This window comes from Pecten maximus, chromosome 2 (assembly GCF_902652985.1).
Source record: "Pecten maximus chromosome 2, xPecMax1.1, whole genome shotgun sequence".
In the NCBI taxonomy this organism is placed as follows: Eukaryota; Metazoa; Mollusca; class Bivalvia; order Pectinida; family Pectinidae; genus Pecten; species Pecten maximus.
In genome coordinates, this window is record NC_047016.1 from 25,528,060 (window position 1) to 25,551,670 (window position 23,611).

Genomic DNA, 23,611 nt, shown 5'->3' on the forward strand with positions numbered 1-23,611 from the left:
CATATCAGTGACAATATTATATAGAATATTGTATACGTATTTTTGAGAAGCCCGGTGTGCCTTAATTCCACACGATATCACAAAGCGCTCGTTAAAAGATATTTTATGATTCACATGTAGCTAACTATTTATTGATAAACACATTGATCTGGCTTGTCGCAGATACAAATAACAGATTAGCTAAATCTTGTCAATATTAAATCACATTGAGCATATTTATAAATGGTGTATCGTCGGAAACCCGACGATGTAATGGAAGGAGGTTACGTAAATCCATCTTGTTTTTGTTTTTTTTAAACATTCAGAGGAAAGATATAAACTTATTATTTATTAAAATAGTGGTGCTTCGAACACGCACACCGTCCGGAACCAATATGCCTAACAAGTTTTGTTCATTACATTCACTTCCGGTACACTTGCGCATTTGATACTTCCTTTTTTCAATCCACTATGTCGAAGAGAGGTATGAAAATTACACGTACCTTTTAAAATCGTCCAACATCGACATCAATTCGTAAATGAATGTCTAATAAACATCATATCTGCAAAGAATTATATTTAGTGATAGTATATAGTGCATTAATTTTTGGTGGTTTTCCAAACAAATGTGTGTAAACGGGCTCTATAAATCGTAAACACAGGTTTGCATGTGTGTAACCTATGTTTTTGATTAGGCTTCTTGATATTTTTAAAGTGATTGTGATAACAAGTAAAGTAACAGCCCTGGATGATCAAATGAATGTAACATTCAAACTATTGGGAAGTTATCATTGAACGGAAACTCTGATAATATGTACCGACCTGAGACACTTAACAGTCTGGACGAGGCGTTACTGTACAAAATCATATTGCTTGTTCGGACTCCATTTATATATGTACACTCTCGTTGTGATGAATCCCTGTGAAAGAGTGGCTTTTTGAACAAGGCATGCATACGACCAAAAATATGTCCTCTTTCGTGAATTGAAAGGCATAAATTAAATCTAAAAAAATGGTAGGCCAGTTCCAGTCATTTCCCTATGTAAATGTGTGTTTATAGGGATTGCATTGACAAATTACATTAACTTTCTGAAATGAAGGCCTGTGCTCAAATAAAGGATTTTGGCCTTGGTACCCTTCTAAGGACAGTTCTAGTTTACTTTTAATTTGACTTAAATTCGAGGCCAACTGGCATGTACATTTTATACATCTCCAGAGAGTATAAGACAGCTTACCAGTCTTAAATAATTTTTCTACAATGTTAAATCAGAAAGCCTGTTACATATTATACAGACTGAAGGAAGTAAGATACTAGTTTTCGGTATCGCGTTAGATAGTTACACGAATACATGATTGTTTACATCATGACAACTTTTTGTTTCAGGACGTGGAGGTTCCGCGGGAGGAAAATTCCGTATCTCGCTGGCTCTGCCAGTTGGGGCAGTTATCAACTGCGCTGACAACACAGGTATGTATATTGGTCTCTATGATGACTTCTGCATGGTTGTGTCTTAAAAGCTGCAGTTGGACAAAATTGGCTAATGAATCTTCCAACAGGATATTTTGCATTCATAAAACAATGAACCTCTAAATATTTTTCTCTGTGGACTTCTTGTGATGTTATTTATAAGAGGTCATATTTGTATCATAGATGTTGTTTATTTTGAAATTTTATGTAGACAAATTTTGTCACATTCACTTTGTTGACATTATGCTGATTACCATAATTTTTAATGTTCTTTTAAGGGGCCAAGAACCTGTATGTTATTGCTGTGAAGGGCATCAAGGGTCGTTTGAACAGAATGCCAGCAGCTGGAGCTGGAGACATGATTGTAGCCACCGTCAAAAAGGGCAAGCCAGAACTCAGAAAAAAAGGTGATAGCTCACGAAAAGTATAGCGAAATCCATAAAATGAAACCATAGCTGAAGAATTTTATTATGAAAAGTTTTAACACAGCAAAACTTCAAAAAATTTTCTAGCCAGTGAACTGGTAAAGAAAATTCGTTTTCTATCTTTTCTTATTGTATGCCAGTTTTGGTCACGTCATGAATATCAAGTTTTACGACAAGTTTGAAGTTTCATCACACATTACTTGCAGGGTTTTAGGCCATACCAGTTAAATGGGATGTCACGTGCTAAAAATATTGAAAGAATTTTTTGATGACCAAATCAAATACAAATGATTATCACTGAGAGTTGAATGTGGAATGCTTAATTAACTTTTTGTCATCAAAATGAAAAATTCCTGAAGAAGTTACTTTTTGTCATCAAAACACAATATTCATTAAGTAATAGACATTGTCACATGATGTGGAACAAAAAAATGATAATACCCCTGACATATTATCAATTTGCATTGGCACAACCAATATTGTTGATGATCAAATAACCGCAACTTATCCGAACATGTTTGTTTCTGTGTTGGGTATTACTTTTCTACAAACTGAAAATGAATGCATGTGAATGGGTAGTGAAACTACTTTGTTGGAAACCACTTCAAATTCATCATCAATAATTAATAGGAAATTTTAAATGTTACATTGTATCAGCAATGTTATATGCTGCAACATTCACACATTCACTTTGTGATCAATGTACATTTTGTTTCATAGATTCTTTCCTACTGTAATATTAAAACTCTCATTTCCACAGTTATGGTTGTAAACTCTTGTGTATAGGCTGTATTGGTTAAAGCTTTGTGTAGATTTATTTGTTTCATATATACTTAGGTAATATGTATATTTATTATTTTTTATCAACACCTTCACTCAATTCACCTTGTATTTTGAATACATCCATGAAGGATTATGTAAATAACAAAATTACCGCTTTATTTCTGAAGTCATGTGATAATTCCAGTTTTATCAGAATGATTTTTTTTTTCCAGTAATGCCTGCTGTGGTGGTGCGGCAACGTAAATCAGTCCGGAGGAAGAACGGGGTGTTTATATACTTTGAAGACAATGCCGGGGTGATAGTGAATAACAAGGGAGAAATGAAAGGTGAAAACTTATTATGTTTTATCTTAATATTTATTAGCTCACTATCATCAGATGGTGGGCTGTTCAAATACACTTTGTCCATGGTCTGTCGCCTGTCCATGAACAACATAATACTGCTATGTCTCATAAGATATGTAGGTACCTTTGGCCCCTAATTGTGCATGTTATGTGTTACTGACATTGATCCCAATCTTTGTACAAAGTTGTGATCAGTATCAATTGTACTATATCTAACAACAAATAAGCTACAGCTTCAGGGAGTAATGTTTTCTTTATTGGACAGTTCATAAGGCTGGATTTCAGTCCTTTCAGTGACACAAACTTGTTGTGTAAAGGGGTTCTCCACATAGGGAGAAATCGAACTTGTGGTGTCTGCACTAATTACAATATCTATACAAATTACTGCAAAATAAATTGTTTATACAAATGGTTTAGATTAGAATAAAATATTTTTGCAATTCGAAACAAGTTTGGCCAAGATGACTTATATTCATGACTACCATATTGCTTTGGCTTGAATAATTCAAGCACGTGCATGACAAACTTTTTGTAAGCAACACCTAGCAGGCTGCTACAAAGCAAAATCTGATTATTAACTTAAATATGTACAAACGCATTTGAACTAGGTGAACCATAATCTTAAACCAAACTTCAGTTAAATGACACTGATGCAGATAAAGATAATTTTTTGCTGACATTACATTCAATACAATCAACATTTGTCAATGTAGTCAAATGCCTTTGTCTTCTACATCTAATAGGGTTCAATGGCAGTTTAGACTTGTCCAAAAACAAAATGGCTGAATAATGAAACTCAAAATCACTAATTATAATGAAAATCAAAATCACTATTTAATTAATTAATCATTGAATATTTTCAATGACATATAGTACACATGTTCAAATGGAAGAATTAAAGTACAGTAAATGTTTTGTCAGTATGATATATATGTTAAGAGGTATATGTTGAAAGAAGAGAAATGGTCAGTCTTGAACCAATAAAGATATCTCAATGGTTGGTGTCAAGATCCCTCTGAAATCATATTAAATCTTTCTCTGTATTTTAAATGTCTTTAAATTCTCTTTGAAAATGATAATCTAATTATCTGTATGATAAGGTTCACTTAAATCTAGCTGATCACATTTTGCCAGAAACAAAATTAGGCTTATGTTTTATGCAAGGATATTGGAAACAATCCATTGTGTGGAATTTATCTTTAACTATTTTTTTTTTACTTTAATGTTTTTCAGGGTCTGCTATCACTGGTCCTGTAGCAAAGGAATGCGCAGATTTGTGGCCCCGTATTGCATCAAACGCCAGTTCTATCTCGTAGAATACCACTGTAAATAAATGTCTTCAAAGGGAGTCAGATTTTTTCTTATTATTAATAGGAATATTTTCAGTAACTTGACAAACAGAATGCATTACATGCTTCTGTTGCAAGTTTGCAATCTTCAAAAAAGAAAAAAACAAATTGTCTTTGTGTGTTTACAAGTTGTATGATGGCTGTTTTTAACAAACCTACAGAACCTGTAGATATCTGCAAGAAAACATGCTTGAAAATACAAGATGGCTAAAATTCAGAAACATTTTGTTGGACAAACCACTTTAAAACAAATCCTGATACATGTATACCTTGTCCATATACATTCTCCACTTTCAAAATCCAAGTGTTTTAAGCCCACTATCATCATTTGCTCTTTGTCTGTCCTGGAACGAACCTTGTTATCGCTATTTCTTAAGAAGTACCAGAGTGACATTTCTCAAACTTATAGATTCCCCTTGACTCCAGTTTTAATTTAATTTGTCGGATTTTGAAAATAAAAGTTTCTGATAGTAGCCATCTTGGATTTGAATGGTTGAAGTTTGTTATTGCTATTTCTTGTAAAAGATTTTTCTCAAACTTTATGTGTATGAGCAGTTTTGAGTCTGATCCAGAAAACAAAATGGCCAACAAGCAGCCATCTTGGATTTTGACAGTTGAACTTCAGAAGTTTGTTATTGCTATATTCATGGTTCACAGAAAGTTTTCTCAGATCTGTCTTGGATTTCATATGTAGAATTCTCTTAATAGAAAATTATTTAAAGGAAAAATTGAACAAGAAGAGAAAAAGATAGAACCAAAAAAGATCATTCATTGGTGGGTGTCAAGATCCCTCTTCATGTACATACAGTATTTTCCATTACCCATGGAATAGGCTGTTGAGGAAAATTTATGAATATGGTTAGTCATTTACTTTCCCAGTCAAAAATGGAACAGTTGCTAGCTATTATCTGTCCTTTGAACATGAAGGGTTGAACCTAAAATAAAGGCCTGTGTATTTTACCTGAAATTTCTAACTTACAGCTGATCTTCTGCTGCCTATTCTCCTGGCATCTTCTGTTAATGCCTGGTTGCTTTGCCCCTCGGTGCTCGATTGCCGGTATCCTTCATCTTCAGGTGGTTGCCAACTATCTTCGGATGTTTCGACCCTGAACCACGGCATCCTCCAGTTGGTGGGTCAGTAGTGGTGGCCAAACCTCTACTCGACGGATCCCGGCTTCCAGCATTTGTCATTCCGACGGTGCCATATCCAGCATGATGATCTTTCTGCTGCTTCACCCAGTTTTCGCAAGGCTGTTGACTTTGCCATCCCCAACATTCCTAGATGTTGCAAGAGCCTGGTCACTGAACGAGATGGAAATCCTCTGCAGCCAACTTCGACTGGAAACAGCCAAACACTCCATCCCTTGTCTCTGATCACATCTGCATACTTGAGGCTCTACCGCTCATTCTCCTCCTCACAGTTCTCCTCCCACGGTACTGTTAATTCCACTACAATGAGGGTCTTGGACGTTGTTGACTTGAACATGTCCGGCTGGAAAGATTGTATAGGCAGAATAATTTCTTTTTGTCAACATCATTATTGTGATCTTAAATTTTCTCACGACATATTCTAAAATGTGTCTTTCGGCAGATTGAGTGTTGCACTTTAACTTGTGTCCCACTACATCCACAAGGATATATGATGATCTTGGTAATACTCCTGATTGAAATACTTTGGTGTTATCCACACCAACAGACTTCCCACTTATCTATCTAACCACAGAGAATAAGTGGGTTATAGCAAAATTGCTTAACCAACCCCTAACCACCCCCGTCTCTCTCTCTTGACCTACGTATAAGGTTTCAACCCCACCATTTGTACAATTTTGAATTTAGGGATGCTTCCAGTTATACGAAGGATATTCGGTGCATAGTTCTAGAGAAGTCCTTTCTTAACTATAATCGAGCTTGATGATTTTGGTCTCCAAGGTGTATTTATATATATACACACATGTACTTCTGCTAGCTAAAGGTCTCGGGCTATTTTTTGGTTCTGACTCCAACTGTGCCTGTCAGAAGTTTCTCACTGTGTTATCCTCTAACCTTGTTGGAGTACAAGGTATGTCTTATTCTAAGTTTCAAACTAGGGGAGATCATCTAATATTGGAATTTAGCTTGGCAATTCTCAACAACAAAACTTGGGTCAAGAAGGGATCTTGCAACCAACAATTGTATCTTTAATGGACCTCTAGCTAGATAACTTTTTGTGCCGCCACCACTTTAATGGGTTACCAGCATATATAGTGTTATCCATGTCTGTCTGTTCCAACCTCTACTGCAATCAATGTCATCTCAAAAGATTTGGTTCATACATGTATCATGGAGTTCTATATCGGATCACATTCTGGTGGTCATTGTCAAAGTTAAATGGTCAAAGGTCACATTTGACCCCTTCTGAATGATACAATAGTCCTGTTCCGTTACGATTCAATGTCAGTACCTGATAACTCTTAACACTTTCGGTTATGTTTACACCATAGTATCAAAATACCTGATAACTCCTTAACACGTTCGGTTGTGTTTACACCATAGTATCAAAATACCTGATAACTCCTTAACACGTTCGGTTGTGTTTACACCATAGTATCAAAATACCTGATAACTCCTTAACACGTTCGGTTGTGTTTACACCATAGTATCAAAATACCTGATAACTCCTTAACACGTTCGGTTGTGTTTACACCATAGTATCAACACCAAAGTTGTTTTCATAGGAGGGGACAATTATGATCTACATATTTTCAAGTTTCTGTAAAAAGAGTTCTGTTGAAATTAAAACAAGTACAATACATTTTAATATAAATACACAAGTTTTATTCAGTAATCTTTTAAAGATCTGTAAAATCATGTAATCTAACTTGTCTTTGACAAACCTATATGTACAGTGTATATCTCTTAATTGTATCTAATCATTGCATTCTGTTGTAATCCATGGAACGGAAATCAGATATTCGTATATTTATCAGAGGAAGTAATAACCTACTGTGGAATGTTCCAGTTTATGCTTAAACATAACAAATGAGAAGAATTTGATATCTGCAAAGGTTCCATTCCTTTTTAACGTACAAGTCAAGAAATACTCCCCTAGTTTGAAATAACATTCAGGTATTAAAAACTGGCCATTGCAAGTTTGCAAATTAAAATTCTATTAATGGTTGAATTTGTATGACTACCAGACACGTATGTCTAATTAAAAGAAAACCGTTAAACCTATTGCATTATGATTGCTAAAAGGAGCATTGTCTGTGGATGATCAACAGAACTGGTATCAAGTCCTTTAACTCCTAATGGGTATACATATGTATTGGAAATTATTGATTTGAGAGAATCTTGGACCACTGGAACAACACTATAATTAAATATCTTACCAGTAGTGAAACTTTAACCCGGGGCAAAATATCTTGCACTCCTGGACCTTTTTTGTCATGGTCATTCTATATGTACATATTTTGACAACCAAGATGGGTTTTATGAAGCAAAAAGGTCGCATAATCAGCAGTTTGGTCTGTCTTATTGTAATATTTGTACAAGTAGTACACAAGTAGAATATTGAGCCATCAAAGGACATACAAATGAAATCGAAAAAATGAATATAAGCTATGTAAAATGTAGTTTAAAAAGTTTCAAGAAAGTCATAAACCCAACATATACATTATTATGAATATATAAAATTCAAAGCTTTATAATTCAGTGGGAATTGGTGAAAAATTAAAGTGCATTGGTGGCTAAAATATATGATGGGGGAGACGATAGTGTGATTAACGCATATATCTGAAAACGAGTTCTGTTGCCTTTAAACTGCACAAAGCATGCTTATTTTTTGTAGTATGGTATGGTGGGCAACTTTATTTCAATACTCTCCCTTTTTGAAAACAATATATTTTAAAAGAAGTTAAACAGATACAGTACCTTATATTATACATTTACAAATATACTCCATACATGTTTCATACCAATATATACCCATTCTTAAGATATTTCTTTCATACACACATTCAAGATAGATTAAATATTTATTCCATGATTTATATGGATTCTACAACCATATTAAATAACCACAGTATAGTATAAACCCATAACACACACTTTAACTGTGCAATGAATGCAATAACTCACAAAATAACACAAAACAGACTTGTCTTAAATGGCAAGGCTTACATGAGATCACCTCAAACCATCAGATCTAAAATACAAGTATCGCTAATTCATCCAATATTACTAAAGCAAACATCTGGAAGTTATGATAAAAAAGATGACCAAAAATAACTATGCATGTGTAAATTAGAAACCAATCCATTGGTAATAACTGATGTACAAAACAGGTTCTGATTTGTCATGCTGCGTTGACACTTATAGATGTACACAAAAAATAAACTTAAAAAAAATATAGAAGAGACTCCAATCGCAACAAGCTGAGGATGATATATCTTTATTATTCCGTATGTCTACCGGTTTCGCCCATACAATGGGCTTCTTCAGTATGGACGAAACCGGTAGACATACGGAATAATAAAGATACATCATCCTCAGCTTGTTGCGATTGGAGTCTCTTCTATATTTACCCATTTTCTCTATCGCCCTGCATACCTGGAGGTATCCAAGCGAGGATATCGGAACCTACGGAACCTCAACGAAAAGAACGGCGTTGGCTCTATGATTTACGAACTTAGAAAAAAGGAATAATGTTTTCTCAACATGATACAAAATACAAGCAATAATCTGAAAAAAATATACTGTTAATATCATAATAATAGGAAATATGTTTAATCACATTACTAATATAGTAGATGGAGCACATCTTCAGTTTTCTTTATTAAAATATTATGAATCTTCAGTACATTGCCATTTTAACTTCCTTCATTGGTACTAGTTTACATATTAATTTTGTCTTGCATTTTCTGTTGAATTTTTTGTCTTTTGCCTAAAATGAATGACACATTCATCGTCACATGTTGACAAGAGTACCATAGCTAGGACAGACCAATACATCCGTCTAATGTCATTCATAAACAAATATGAAAATGTAACTATTAGAATTGTCAAATCAAAATATCATCAAGGAAGCACAACTTCATGCCAGTCTAAATCTGAGTGAGAGAATTCCTTTACATATGGATATACATTGTACATGTTAACCTCTTTCTAAAATCAAAGTCAAAATGAAATGAGAAGGCACAACTAAATTTCATTATTATAAATGCTAACAAGTTTTGAAGAGATTGATTGAAAATATACGAGGAATAAATCTTTGAAGAACTGTTAAATCAAAACACGTACTGCTTTGGAAATCATGCAACTATGGTGTGCCCAGTTTCAGAGATCAGTCAAAAGCTTCATAAGGAGATTTGTAGACAAAAAAAATTAAGGGAGATGGGAAATACTTCATCATATAACACTTGAACAGTACAGCAGGGCAGAACATGCCTTTCCCATGCTAAATCTAAACTCATTATTGTACCAAAATGGATACAAATTAGGAAATGAAACAATAATTGTCTTTATAACGAAATGCCTTTAAGAAAGTACAATTTGATGTCATATAAAAGTCTTCAAAAATTTTAAATTAATTGAAAACTGAGTGAGAGGATCGGTGGGTGCTGAAGAAAATGCAGTTTTTACTACACATGTACATATATGTATTTGTACTGTTTCAATATACATAAGTTCTTTTGGTGGTTCCTATTTACTAGTAACAAAACTGGAGTCTACCCATTGTGTAAATATTTTTCTTGAATAGCCCTGAAGAAAACTACATGTATATGCATGTGTCATCATTCTTATCATAAGCCTAACAAGTTTCAAGGAGATTGTTTGGAATATTTATATCTGGTAAACAAAATTCACATTGGCAGGATGGACAGACAACACCATGCCATAATACTGCAACATCATTCTAACGCAAAATTCAAGTTTTGACCAGGGTATAACATTGGTAATTTATTGCTAAAATTTCCATATAAATTGCTGTCAATCATTATGATGATAATGTTAATGTTTCTTTCCAGCACAGCATCTTGTACAGTATGAACAATATTAGAGATACATTTTTCATTGTAATGTAGAACATAGACTGATTTTCACAAGTATAATGACAAATGTACTTTATATTTTTCTAATAGGTATTGCTGTAAACATGTGTGTGTGTTTAATTTTGCGATTTCGATACGGTATATAAACTATATGCGTGAGGGTAATTTTTGCGATTGATCCACCTTTGTTGATATCAATACAATATGCCAGGGGGTAAATTTTTGCGATCTAAAGGACTTAGGAATTAGCATAAATTTCCCCCTCGCGCAAATTTCCTCGTTAACAATAGTACATTAAATAATTCACAAGTTAGTAATTTACATTAATAAATCTATTCCTTGTTATATAATGGTAGCAACAACTACATTTCTTTATCAAGACTAGTACTGCCAGTTCTATCACAATAATAAGATATAGATATATATCTTTTTATTTTATTTATTGCACAAAGTGATTCAAGTAAATTATCCTCAATGTTTCTTTATCTAGATAATTGATTAACATAATCTGACATGGGTCTGTTCCATGGACAAGGATATCTCAACTTGAGTGTAAGATTTTGGCTAGTCAGCAAAAGGCGTGCCAAGTGCTGGCCTGCCAAACTCTTACACGAGGGTTGAATATTAGTACATGTAAGATTATTTCTTCTCACATACTTATACAATACGCCCAAAGGGCCTGCATTGCTCACATGGATATTTCATTAATTATGGCAAAATACTCTCGTATAATGTATGTTACAAATATTTTTATATTTATTTGAGCTGTCACTCCCAACAATATTGGTACGAACCAAATATGGATTAAATCCTGTCTTTCCCAAAGAATAATTTAATTTTTTTTTTGCGATATTTCCCCGTCTGACCCTTCTTCCTGTGGCCCAAGGAGAGCAACATCCTCAGTTATTTTCTTTGCCAAATGATTCTCCAGACCAAATTTCATCAAAATCCATTCAATTGTTCAGGACTTGTAGAAATATAAATGACTCACCTCTATTTCCCCTATGGGGCCCTTTCTTTCTGCCCCAGAGGAGCAACATGCTCCATTTATATATTTGGTCTCCTTTGCCCAATAATGTTCCAGACCAAATTTCATCATCCATTCTGAGTCGTTCAGCACTAGTAACAATTTTAAGTAATAACCTCAATTTCCCCTATTTGGCCCCACCCCTCCGGCCTCAGGGGAGCCATACCCTCTATTTACAGAATATATGATCTTCTTTGCCCTATAATTCTCCTGACAAAATTTCATCAAAATCTATCCAGGCATTCAAGACTAGTAGCGGTTTAAATGATTTACCTCAAATTTCATTTTTGGACCTTGTACCTCCAGCCCCAGGGGAGCCACATCCTATATTTATATAACGATGGATCTCCTTTGCCTTATAATGTTTCTGGCCAAATTTCATCAAAATCCATTTCGGGCCTAGAAGTGATTTAAAGGTAATGTTGACAGACAGTGGACAACAGATGCTGTGCCATGGCATAAGCTCACAGGCCCTTAAGGCCAAATGACCTAATAATAATTACAACAAAGTGCTAGTTGTGAAACCAATTCATGATGCCATCATCAATGTCGCACATAGTTACGTTACATAGTATGACGATACTATGCTATTGTGAGTAGCATCATATTGGGTGCCAGCTGGCTTTCCTTAGCTACCCAATGTGAACAATTTATCCAATTCCTAGCAACCACAGGACCCCCTGTCAGGTACATGTATGTGAATGAAAAATATGAAAAATAATGTATTTGTTTTCTATGTAGTAATTATAAAATTAAATAGTCATCAGCTATGATTTGCCTTCAAGTTGCGTATTCAATGTATCCAAGTCCATGGTAATAAAATATATTAATGTACTTTAATAAAACCTTTTGTAATAACAAGTGCTAAGATTTGTCACATTTATCATGTTTCTCCAAGGATGTAGTATGACAGTCCTGCTAGGGCTGCAGCCACAACACCTCCAATTATAGTACCTGTACACAAACAGTGTAAACAAATATTTAATAACATTTCAAAATAACATTACTTTCCTTAAAATGTCTTTTAACATGGTAGATCTGCATGGTACTAATTCATTTGATTTTAGTCATTTACTTAGAAATATAATTTTTCTACTTTTGTAAGAAAGATAATAGAAAGGATAACAATTAGGCACCTTATAAAATTGGTTTGCCTCACAGAAAATTTGTTGTGACATGTGTACATGTAATTATCATACAATGTATATACATGTTCTACTAATTGGCTACGTATTACTTTACCATATAACTTGCATAATAATTATCAAAAGGATAAATATTTTTAAACAGCATTTGCATATGACACATCTCTCCCTTACTTCATCTAACTATGTAAACCAATGTCTTAATAAGCTATTACATTCTCCAAAAAACTCATTTCAACAGTAACTGATTTTTCTTATGAAATGTATATGTGATTTATTGTTTGAAAATTTTTAACATGTGAATTTCTAAAGAAGATAAATTAAGAAACATCAGAAAATTTACGATTATATTTTTCTTATAATTTGCTGATATAGTCATGATACATGTAATTCTGATTATTAACTTTGAAGTGGAAGAAAATGAACTAGATTAAAAAGTAATGTCCATTATCTTGATAGGAAAACTTGAGATTTTATCATCTGGATCCCATTTATTCAACAAAATACAATATACTCACCAACATTAAAGCCAAGGTTACTTCCCTTTAGATCTTCGTTATTTGATTTTGAATCAATCTCTTCCGTGGTTGCCATATCTTCCTCAGCTGAGAAAATGAAGCATGAAAATAATTAGATAATTACTATACATATAAAATGTATCTTGTTTATCTGAGAAAGTTTTATTATAACAAGAGGCCCATGGGCCTTAACGGTCACCTGATTTTTGAAATATTTCAGTAAATTTGAATGAAAGAATGAATTTCAAAACAAATAAAACAAATGATAGTCAAAAATGTGATTTCCCTATAACTATAGTAAAGTTTATCCCCTCCCATGGGGCAAACGCGAGACCCCAGGGCTAGGAAATTCACAATTATGGTAAAGCACCTTAAGACCCTTCGATCTGTGAAGAGTATTTAATTCTACCTTATTTGGGTTGTAAGAAGAAGATTTTTGAAATTTCAGTTAATTTGACCCTTTTTGCCCCCGCCCATCAGCCCCTGGGGGTCAGTCAGGGCCAACATGTACATCAAACTGTCATCCCAAGCTGATAACGTTAACGAAGTTAGAATGAATTCCAATAAAAATCCAACAAATAATAGTCAAAAATGTGATTTCCCTATATAAACTATAGTAAAGTTTACCCCCTACCCAGGGGCAAACGTGAGACCCCAGGGTCATGAAATTCACAATTTTGGTAAAGCACCATAAGACCCTTTCATCTATGAAGAGTATTTGATTCTAACATATCTGAGAGTAGAGAAGAAGATTTTTGAAATTTCAGTCAATTTGACCCTTTTTGGCCCCGCCCACCAGCCCCTGGGGGTCAACCAGGGCCAACATGTACATACCATCAAACTGTAATCCCATGCTGATAATTTGAACCAAGTTAGATTGAATTCCAATAGATATCTAAGAAATAATAGTCAAAAATGTGATTTCCCTATATAAACTATAGTAAAGTTTACCCCCTCCCCAGGGGCAAACGTGAGACCCCAGGGTCATGAAATTCACAATTTTGGTAAAGCACCTTAAGACCCTTCCATCTATGAAAAGTATTTGATTCTACCATATCTGAGAGTAGAGAAGAAGATTTTTGAAATTTTAGTCAATTTGACCCTTTTTGGCCCCGCCCCTCAGGCCCCTGGGGGGTGGGGACCATATAATTCACAATTTTGGTTCACCCTCAGCCATGGAAGCTTCCTGTAAAATTTCATTGAATTTAGTTCAGCAGTTTTTAAGAAGAAGTTGAAAATGTAAATTGTTTACGGACGGACGACGGACGACGCCGGACAAAAGGCGATTGCAATAGGTCAACTGAGACTTCGTCTCAGGTGACCTAACAAAAGCTCTGCAAGCAGGAGCATGATGCGCTCATCACTGGAAAAGCTACCACAGGAAAATGTAGTGTCGCTGACAGGCATATAAAAAACCCTAATATATGCTGAACATAATTGCTTCTTGTTGTAGTGAACAAAATCTAAGAGGAATTGAATAAGAAATAGAAAACTTCTTGCTATTTCTACACAATGGCCATATTTGGCAATAAAAGTGGCATAACTCTGTTGAAAATAATCACCAAATTCTGCAACATGAGCTGGCTTGAGTTGTGCTATTGTACCATAGAATATTTGTAGCAAGTTTCATAAAAATCTGATAATCAATAAAGGCTAGAGAGCGCTAACAAGGAAAAGTTAACAGACGGACCATACGGACAGCGCAGGTTATACAATAATACGACCTGTCATTGACTGGCGTATAAAAAGTGATTGTATATTAAATACACATTATATAAGCTATGGAATGTGTTAAGTTACTTGTATGGTAATAATTAAAATTTTTATCAGGTTAAAAAAATAAATAAAAATTAGTAAAATGCAATCTTTCCTCAGATCTCTTGTGTGTACTATGATGCTATCTTAGAATATCTTACTGGCCATCCGTTCGCTGGTCAAGTCAAGTTTCTCCTCTGTAATGCTGATATCTAACAACTCCTGTATTCGGTCTGTTACCTCCTCCATCTTCTCGTCTGGAAACATGTAGTCACAGAAGTCCAGTTGTGTGCCAGGGAGTTTACCAAATACCCGCACAGGTGTGTTATACAGCTCCTTTAACACTGCAAAGTTAAACATTAACTAGACACAGGTGTTATCCCCAACAAATTGAAAAACTGTAAAAAGAACAGGAGTACTTTTTTTCCATATAGATGTATTACAAGATTAAAATCACTGTATCAATAAATATCAACAGAAATGGAATATACCCGATTCTTCTTCAACTACATCAATGACATCTTCATACAGAAGTTCACATCGTGCCATCAGACTCCTCACCACATCTGTCTGTAGTGCCTGTATTAACAAATTTACTATTGTAAGATAGATATCCTATCACAACACTCAGGTGTCATTGTATTTTAACTAGGGCATTATTGAGGTTTCATTGTAATGGAATCTTTGTAACTGAATTTTAGCAGTTAAATTTATCTTCAAGTTTTTCGGGTAGCAAATGTGTAATCATGAATACAAAGTGTATATGTTATTTTTGCCTTGTTTGTTTTCCATAGCCCATATGACTTCAGTGTCCTCTCTTTTAGTTTTTAAGCTAACTGTTAACATATACAGTTAACATGATGAAGATATCTGGTTCACATCACCTATATGACAGTACTCCAGTATTTTATGATTCAATACTCTGTCTCTACTTTTATAAGGCATTTGCAAGAAACCTGGGTACATTTTTGTTGAAAGTTACAAGCATTGACAAATATAGTTCCACCTTTATTCCATCTCGAACTTCTGCTTTTCCATACACATATGCCCTGCTGTGAATGCAGCCACAAACAGCCATCTTAGCTACGTTCTCAAGAACTCTTGTTTCAGATACCCCATCTGCTTCCTAATCAACATAAACAGATCAATTCTCTGACACAAAACTGTGTATGTACATAATATCCAGAAGAGAAATAATTATGGTAACACATGTTTTAATTGTTAATTGTCAATACACTGTATAAAATGAATCTTTAAAACAGCTCTCACATTTTATATACAGATAGATATTACATATGATATCAAAATGATGTGATATTACCTTTGACTGATTATTTAATAAAATGAATCCAGTAGTCACAATTCTATTCATAATGCAATATTGCCTATGATAGTATTTCACATTTTATGTTCTTTTTCTTCGTTAATTATATATTTGCCTTTCATAAGAAAAGTGTAAACTGTTAAGTGATGCTGATAAAACTTTCATATTTTTCATGAATTTCAAGTATAATTGTCAGATTTTTTCACTTACTGGCTTTATACAAAATTTGATCTCTTGTATCTGTTGAGTTGTTTGCCCCTTGTCACGACCTTTACTGCGACCTTTTGGTTCAGACTGGTCCAGAGTTTCTGTTGGTTCTCTTAGTTTTCCATTGAAAAGTGCTATACCTCCACATAATCTCTTGCAGTAAGGGGTTATTCCACTCTGTAGAGGAACATGTACTTACTGTGAAATATTAATTGAGGCTCGAGATCTCTCCATCCCACTTGAGGTATAACATGCACAATAAAGAATGCTTATTTTCAAGGGTACTATTTTATTTCTTTCGAGTGACAAGTCTCACTTTATTAGAAATTCACTTTTATTCAAAGTTGTTACATTGGTTTTTTTTTTTGTAAAGAGAACAAAAAGAGAGAAAATGAGGAAAAGGGGAGAAAAAAGATAATACTGACAGGGATAGGGAATAAATTAGGCTTGAAAGAGAAAATAGGGAAACAAAACAATACATAGTGACTAACAGAAAATAGGGAAACAAAACAATACATAGTGACTGACAGACAGAGTCTAACCTGTTTGTACCATAGTACAAATTTATTAGTATCCAGTGCAATACAGGCTTTATCAAAACATCATTACTAATAAACACATATACAGCTACCCTTTCTGTTGTTTTGTTGCAGTTAACTAGTTACTGTGTTCAAATCTGCTTTTAACGGTCATCAGTGTTTTGAAATATTTCTGTAAATTTGACTCTTTTTGACCATGCCCACCAGCCCCTGGGGGCCAATAATTGCAAACCAGTAAAGTGCCCTCCAAAACTGCTAATTCCAATAGAAATGACACAAATGATAGTCAAAAATTGTGATTTCCTTATATAAAAAACAGCAAAGGGTACCTTCTCCAAAGGGGCAAACATGAGACCTCAAGGTCATGAAATTCACAATTTTGGTAAAGTATGTATACCTTAAGACCCTTCCACTAATGAAAAGTATTTGATTCTACCTTATTAGGGTATTGAGAAGATATTTTTTGAAATTCTAGTTAATTTGACCCTTTTTGGCCCTGCCCATCAGCCCCTGGGGGTCAGGCAGGGCCAACATGTGCATACCACCAAACCGTCATCCCATGCTGATAATGTTAACCATGTTAGAATCAATTCCAATAGAAATGAAACAAATGATAGTCAAAAATGTGATTTTCCTACATTTTGTATATAAACTATAGTAAAGTTTACCCCCACCCCAGGTGCAAATGCGAGATCCCAGGGTCATGAAATTCACAATTTTGGTGAAGCACCTTAAGACCCATCCATTTATGAAAAGTATCTGATACTACCTTATTTGGGTATTGAGAAGAAGATTTCTGAATTTTCAGCTAATTTGACCATTTTTGGCCCTGTCCATAAGCTGCTGGGAGTAAGTCATGGCCAGCATGTGCACTCCATCAAACTGTCATCCCATGCTGATAATGTTAACCAAGTTATATTGAATTCCAAAAGAAATGAAACAAATGACAGTCTAAAATGTGATTTTCCTATATAAAGTTTAAAACTTTAGAACACTTTACCCCCTCCCCATGGGCGATTGTGAGAACCTAGGGTAATGAAATTCACAATTTTGGTAAAGCACCTTAAGATCTTTCTATCTGTGAAGAGTATTTGATTCTACTATATCTGGAAGTTGAGAAGAAGATTTTTGAAAATTTAGTCAATTTGACCCTTCTTGGCCCCACCCCTCAGGCCCCTGGGGGCGGGGACCATATAATCAGGGCTTTTTTTCACTACTTTGGGAATGGGGCCTATGGCTTTAGGATTGGGAAAAAATGTGCGGCAACAGGTAAATTGGGAAAAATGGACATAATGGTAAAAATAACAAGTAGACACAAATATGGATCTATGCTATATTTATTTAGACTCTAGAGCATTATCTCCCTTTATCAGGCAAGAATAACCAATAAAAGGTAGACGGGAGGGCACCATTCGGATTTTTAAAGACATAATTTTTATAGATCATTCGATTGGGAATTTTAACTGGTTGGATTGGGAAAAAATATCCAATGTTGCTGTGGGGAATGGGACTGAAATTCGGCCCCAAATCGCCCCCCAAAAAAGCCCTGATAATTCACATTTTTAGATGATATTTAACCTTGGAAACTTCTGAGACTTTGTCTCAGGTGACCTAAAAATAACTACTAACTGTACCTGAAGCTGTTTCAGAAGTGTTACTTTCAAATTTCAGAAATGCATTACCTTAAGCTGGTTCAAAAATATCTAGTTTCTGTACCTGAATCTGTTTCAGAAATTGAAGCTTACATACCTGAAGCTGTTTCAGAAATGTAAGATTCTGTGACCGCGCAGGGACAGGGATCTTCAGATCAATAGCAATATCAGATTGTAGACAAATCCAGTGGTCTCCTCCTGAATGATTTTTCCAGTCAGCAGGTCTAAATGAACTCTATATTGTATAAGAAATATCTTGTCTATCAAAGTAGTATTACCTTGTAGTATTACTGCAATCTTTGGTATTTAATGTACATATGTAGAGGTAAAACACTAAAACAGAATGTCTTTATCTGGCAGATCAAATGCTAAAATAAAACATTTTTATCCTGAAAAATTTCTTTTCTTAACAACAAGCCTATCCATATCTATTGCTGTTTAGTAATATTACCAATGAATGCTATTTCATTGTCATTTAGGCTATGTGTTATTAGTCTGTTTAAAGTAGTGGTTTAATCTACTTCATCTAAAAAACACATTATAATGTACACCAAATAACAAATTAAGGCTTATGAAAAGTTTTTCTATAACAGATATAATAAGAATTATTTTTGATCAGCAGTCATTTGAATTTTAATGATGGTGTCTTAAGTAAAACAATGTTGCCCTGCACAGGGGCATGTTACCATGTGTCTGGGTAGGTCTAACATACTATAACTAGACTTCCCTAGAAACATTGTTACCTGCCCCTGTGTTGTCCTGTGAAAATGCTGACATTTACCTTTGGATCACCAACATCTATACTTCTACAAGTGTATCTGAGAGAGTTAAGGTCATGTTTTGCACGATGGGTATTTTGAGATTTCTGAAAGCTGCCTTCTAGCAAAGTTATCACATGATGGTCATTTTATTTATTTTTGTCGAGGGTTGATATGTCTGCAGAATATCCCACTGATGTAAAAATATCCTATCAACAATTTGTCATCATGTTTCTGTGTTGGAATTGATATTGTGGCTCTGAACTTATTTGTCTTTATACACAAATTAATGGCAGTGTTCTTGTGTGTCTTGGCTTGTTCAGGTCAAGTTCCAGGTGATCAATTATTTAAGGATACTTTCTGGTGGTTGAACAAATTTGAAGCAGAATTCTGTCAGTGATAGCTCCTTCATCGGGTACTATCTGTCCCCTTACAAGGGTCTTGTGTATGGCAAACAAGATCTGAAATATATAAATGACTACTGAGAATACACGTATCTGCACAAGAAAGATGCAACTTTCAATGTTGTAATCTTATTTGGAAATCATATAAAGTTTTGCTAAAATTCATGTCATACCAACTGTGCAATAAATGACATGAGGCCTATGGGCCTTAAGGGTCACCCAAGTTTTGACATATTTTGGCAAATTTTATTCCTGTGTTCTTGAATTTGTTATCAATGTTGTTCACCCCAGCATGCTAAAAGCCCAATAACAGCATATTTGACCCCTGTGACCTTGAATGAAGTTCAAGGCAATTCATTAGAACAATCTTGATGGCCCTTCACTCCAGTATGCTGTAGGCCCAATATCAGGTCACTGATCTTCTATATTATATCTATAGACCTTTGGTAACTTCCCTGAACATTTCCTAAAGCCAATAAGTTGATGGTATTTACAGGATAAAACCAACTTCATATTGTAACACTGATTTAAGGTAGTACCTGTCGGATTTTCACTTGTGATGCCTGCATCATATTTGGTGGAGCAAGAGCAAATATTCCAATAACATCTATACCACCAGGCAGCATTCTGATGGTCTGCAGGCAAAAAAAGGATGAAGATGGAGAAAACATGAAGACAACATGACAATAAGACTAGAATAACTAACCTAAATTTTATTGTTTTCTTAACAAATATGTCACCATATTAGTGAGATTTTAAGTCAAACACTAATTAGTAATCAAAATTATCTGTGGTTATAATTTATTCCACTAATTGGTCAAGCTTGGGCAAGTAGATATTAAGTCTAGACCAGTATAATATATGTCTTCCATATTTACTGGAAAATGGAAAATACTGATTGGTGAAACAGAATTGTCAAACACTGGTCTGTGGTCTAGTGCACTGAATATGAAGTCAAACATGTATTCTGGTGATAGAAGACAGCAATTACAGTAATATAATTCTGAGATATATAAAAAATATCTTAACACTTCCTTTCTGTGTACATTGATTTCATTACATGTCAGTTTAGTTTAAAACAAGCACCTGCTTAGCATGGGTAGCTGCCCATTTCTCATCGACATCACACAGACTTTCTGGGCGGTGATCTGATCTCCTTCTTTTCTTAGTTGTATCACTGTCTTCTTCCTCCTCACTGACTTCATCTTCAACTGGCTCTGGGGTACGAACCAAGCGCACAGCATAGTCCTTCTGGCCAGTCAACTAGTAAAACAAATTGTGCACACATTCAATGCAATATTTAGTACAAATTTAGCTGCAGTTTTAATTTTTTTGGAGCTCTATTGTCCCTACCACTAATATGTGTATGACCAACCCTTTATGTGTGCTCTGTTTGGCAATATGGTATCTTATCCATCGCACATGAATATCATGTATCTGCAATACAGCTTTTATGAGAGATGGTTCAATAATGCTTTGTTTTGAATGCTGTCTATACTAATATAAATACAACAAGCACTGCCACCGGTTATATTAAAAGCAATAATATATTAAACCAATATCAAAATTTGTTTTCATATGATTGAAGTTTACCTGTCAAGTCTGACACCTGTATATCATGATGCAAATTCATTAACTGGGATATAGATAAAACCTGTATGTACCATATTTGACAGATAAAGCACACCTGCCCTGCGAATTATATTCATACAAAATTTATTTTCAGGTGTCCCTAATTAATACAGTATGGAAACACTTTAATCTATGAAGATTTACTTTAGAAATGTGTACTGAAAACAACACATGACATGCACATGTAAGGTGGTAAGGACCTAAGTCACAAAAAATAATTAGCCTCTCCAGAGTATGACCCGTCCCACGAATACATATTTATGCCGTCGTGGGACGGGTCATAATCGGGAAAGGCTAATTTTTAATCTGACAATTATTTTTGTGACGTAGGTCCGCGCCTACCCCCTGTGATGGAATGCAATTAAAAATCAACGAACAAAATTACATAAATATAAAAAGAAATTTGTTTCTATTTCAAATTAATCTGTTTACGAGGAACTCAAAGTAGTAACTGTTACTAAAATGCAGGACTATTACCCATGGCCATACGCGAGGCTGTACAGTACCCAGCCACAGGGATTCGTTACTGTATAGATACAATGCATATAGATGGGTCTATAGATGGGTCTATCACTTGTAACGCCCTGATCAGTAAACAGGAATAAAGAATGGAACAGTTATGAATTAGGAACAGTTACTTGAGTAAACAGAGATATTAGCTGTCTGATGTCAGCTACCAAATGGCAGACTGGATAAAAATTTGCCGCAAGCGGCGAAAGGCAATCAGCTGACATATTGACTGAAGTCACAAGTTTTACTTGTTAACAGTGCACATAACCATAATCTATACCTGTCCAATAATCAGACCTAAATTCCACGGACCACTCTTAATTAGTTTATCTACATAGTCTTGGATAGTTTCGTCGGCTAAAACTGTCCTTCCCATTTTCACCAATTCACACGTCTGCTCTTTGAAAGCGGATGTGCACCTAGCGGAAGGGAGACTACTCTGATGGTTCCAGATACGAATAAACTGCAACAAGGCACTTCGATGGCCAGTAACATGTCGACACAACGACTTGATTGCGTATATTGTTTAGGACCTATACATATCGGATAAGATAATCACATCATAACATGTGAAGATATACTGGCATTTTTACCCGTACCGGCTACATAATTCATTAGTTGTTTAAAATGGTCAATTATTTTCAAAATTTTGGTGTTTCTGCATGGTCGAAAACGGGTGTTTTCCATACTTTGTGGTCTTAAAAATAAAAACAGAAAACCACATTGCCGAGAACTGCAACTATTAATATACCATTGACACAAAGGGAGCATTTTTTTTTTCTTTTCTTGTTAAATTTAGAGAATACCGTTTCATATATGCAAATTAATAAAAGTATCTTTCTGGAGAAGAAACCTCTGCTAGTTACACTAATCGTAATAGATGATTGCCTAGTAAACAAATACGGCATATAGTAATAGTTATAGCATTATTACGAAAGTATCATACATATCCTTTTTACCATAGAATTATATAACAGTATCATTTATAAGTTTTCAAAAATAGAATTCCATGTTGCAATTATGTACATACCACCACAATAACATTTTGATACATTTTGATTTAAAGCACATATCTACAATCAGAGACCTATATACTAGTATATAGGTCTCTGCTACAATGAAAGCGTGTAAACAGAAATTATATATTTACTCCATATTGCTACGTTATACTTCATTAAACATTGATGTCAATATTTTTTTTTTATTTTTAAAGGGGTATGAAAACAATTGTTTTTTTATTTTTTATAATTGCTTATAATTAATAATGGAAATATATAAGCATTCCAGTTTTGTTGCAATCTGATTAAAATCAGCTGTTACATGGCTACGTTTGACTGACTTAATTGAATATCGATCTTGTTTTGTTAATGCTTATACTGTTATTTCATTTAAAAACCATTGGTAGTTATTGGAATCTAATTATTCAAATAATGTGTTTCAAGCCGTTTTAATATTTAATACCTATGTAGCTTAAGTCAAATAGTTTTTCGACTTAAGTTAAAAAGATTTCAACTTAAGTTAAAAAGATTTCAGCTTAAGCTGAATAATGCACATTTATTTGTCTCAAGTTGAAATCTTTTTACCTTAAGCTAAAATCTTTTCAGCTTAAGTTGAAATCTTTTCAGCTTAAGTTGAAATCTTTTCAGCTTAAGTTGAAATCTTTTCAGCTTAAGTTGAAATCATTTCAGCTTAAGCTGAATAAAGACATAATGCAAAAAAAGTTTTTTTAGCTTAAGTTAAAAAGATTTCAACTTAAGCCGAAA

The 23,611-nt window shown here is 34.4% G+C and overlaps 2 protein-coding genes across 2 annotated transcripts; one reads left to right on the forward strand and one right to left on the reverse strand.

The window, feature by feature from the left end:
- Nucleotides 1-406: 406 nt before the first annotated feature.
- LOC117321628 (60S ribosomal protein L23) lies at nucleotides 407-4,347 on the forward strand. The gene is made up of 5 exons (XM_033876121.1): nucleotides 407-463; nucleotides 1,364-1,447; nucleotides 1,726-1,854; nucleotides 2,868-2,981; nucleotides 4,233-4,347. The coding sequence occupies exons 1-5, from the start codon at nucleotides 451-453 to the stop codon at nucleotides 4,313-4,315; spliced, it is 423 nt and encodes a 140-aa protein (XP_033732012.1). The 5' UTR covers nucleotides 407-450; the 3' UTR covers nucleotides 4,316-4,347.
- Nucleotides 4,348-7,139: 2,792 nt separating this feature from the next.
- LOC117321627 (protein odr-4 homolog) lies at nucleotides 7,140-22,271 on the reverse strand. Its single transcript, XM_033876120.1, has 12 exons — nucleotides 22,129-22,271; nucleotides 20,793-20,969; nucleotides 20,246-20,341; nucleotides 19,660-19,763; nucleotides 19,326-19,362; nucleotides 18,642-18,779; nucleotides 16,357-16,530; nucleotides 15,829-15,948; nucleotides 15,314-15,401; nucleotides 14,984-15,166; nucleotides 13,068-13,154; nucleotides 7,140-12,358 (listed from the first exon to the last, which is right to left on the reverse strand). The coding sequence occupies exons 1-12, from the start codon at nucleotides 22,222-22,224 to the stop codon at nucleotides 12,288-12,290; spliced, it is 1,371 nt and encodes a 456-aa protein (XP_033732011.1). The 5' UTR covers nucleotides 22,225-22,271; the 3' UTR covers nucleotides 7,140-12,287.
- Nucleotides 22,272-23,611: the final 1,340 nt, after the last annotated feature.

Excerpts from the sequence above, each read along its gene's own strand:
- LOC117321628 (XM_033876121.1), top strand. Across the intron at positions 1,855-2,867 it reads GCCAGAACTCAGAAAAAAAG|TAATGCCTGCTGTGGTGGTG; the intron begins GTGATAGCTCAC and ends TTTTTTTTCCAG. Across the intron at positions 2,982-4,232 it reads TAACAAGGGAGAAATGAAAG|GGTCTGCTATCACTGGTCCT; the intron begins GTGAAAACTTAT and ends AATGTTTTTCAG.
- LOC117321627 (XM_033876120.1), bottom strand. The coding sequence starts at position 22,224 with ATGGGAAGGACAGTTTTAGCCGACGAAACTATCCAAGACTATGTAGAT. Across the intron at positions 20,342-20,792 it reads CAGCTACCCATGCTAAGCAG|ACCATCAGAATGCTGCCTGG; the intron begins GTGCTTGTTTTA and ends TTTTGCCTGCAG. Across the intron at positions 18,780-19,325 it reads TAGATGTTGGTGATCCAAAG|AGTTCATTTAGACCTGCTGA; the intron begins GTAAATGTCAGC and ends TATACAATATAG.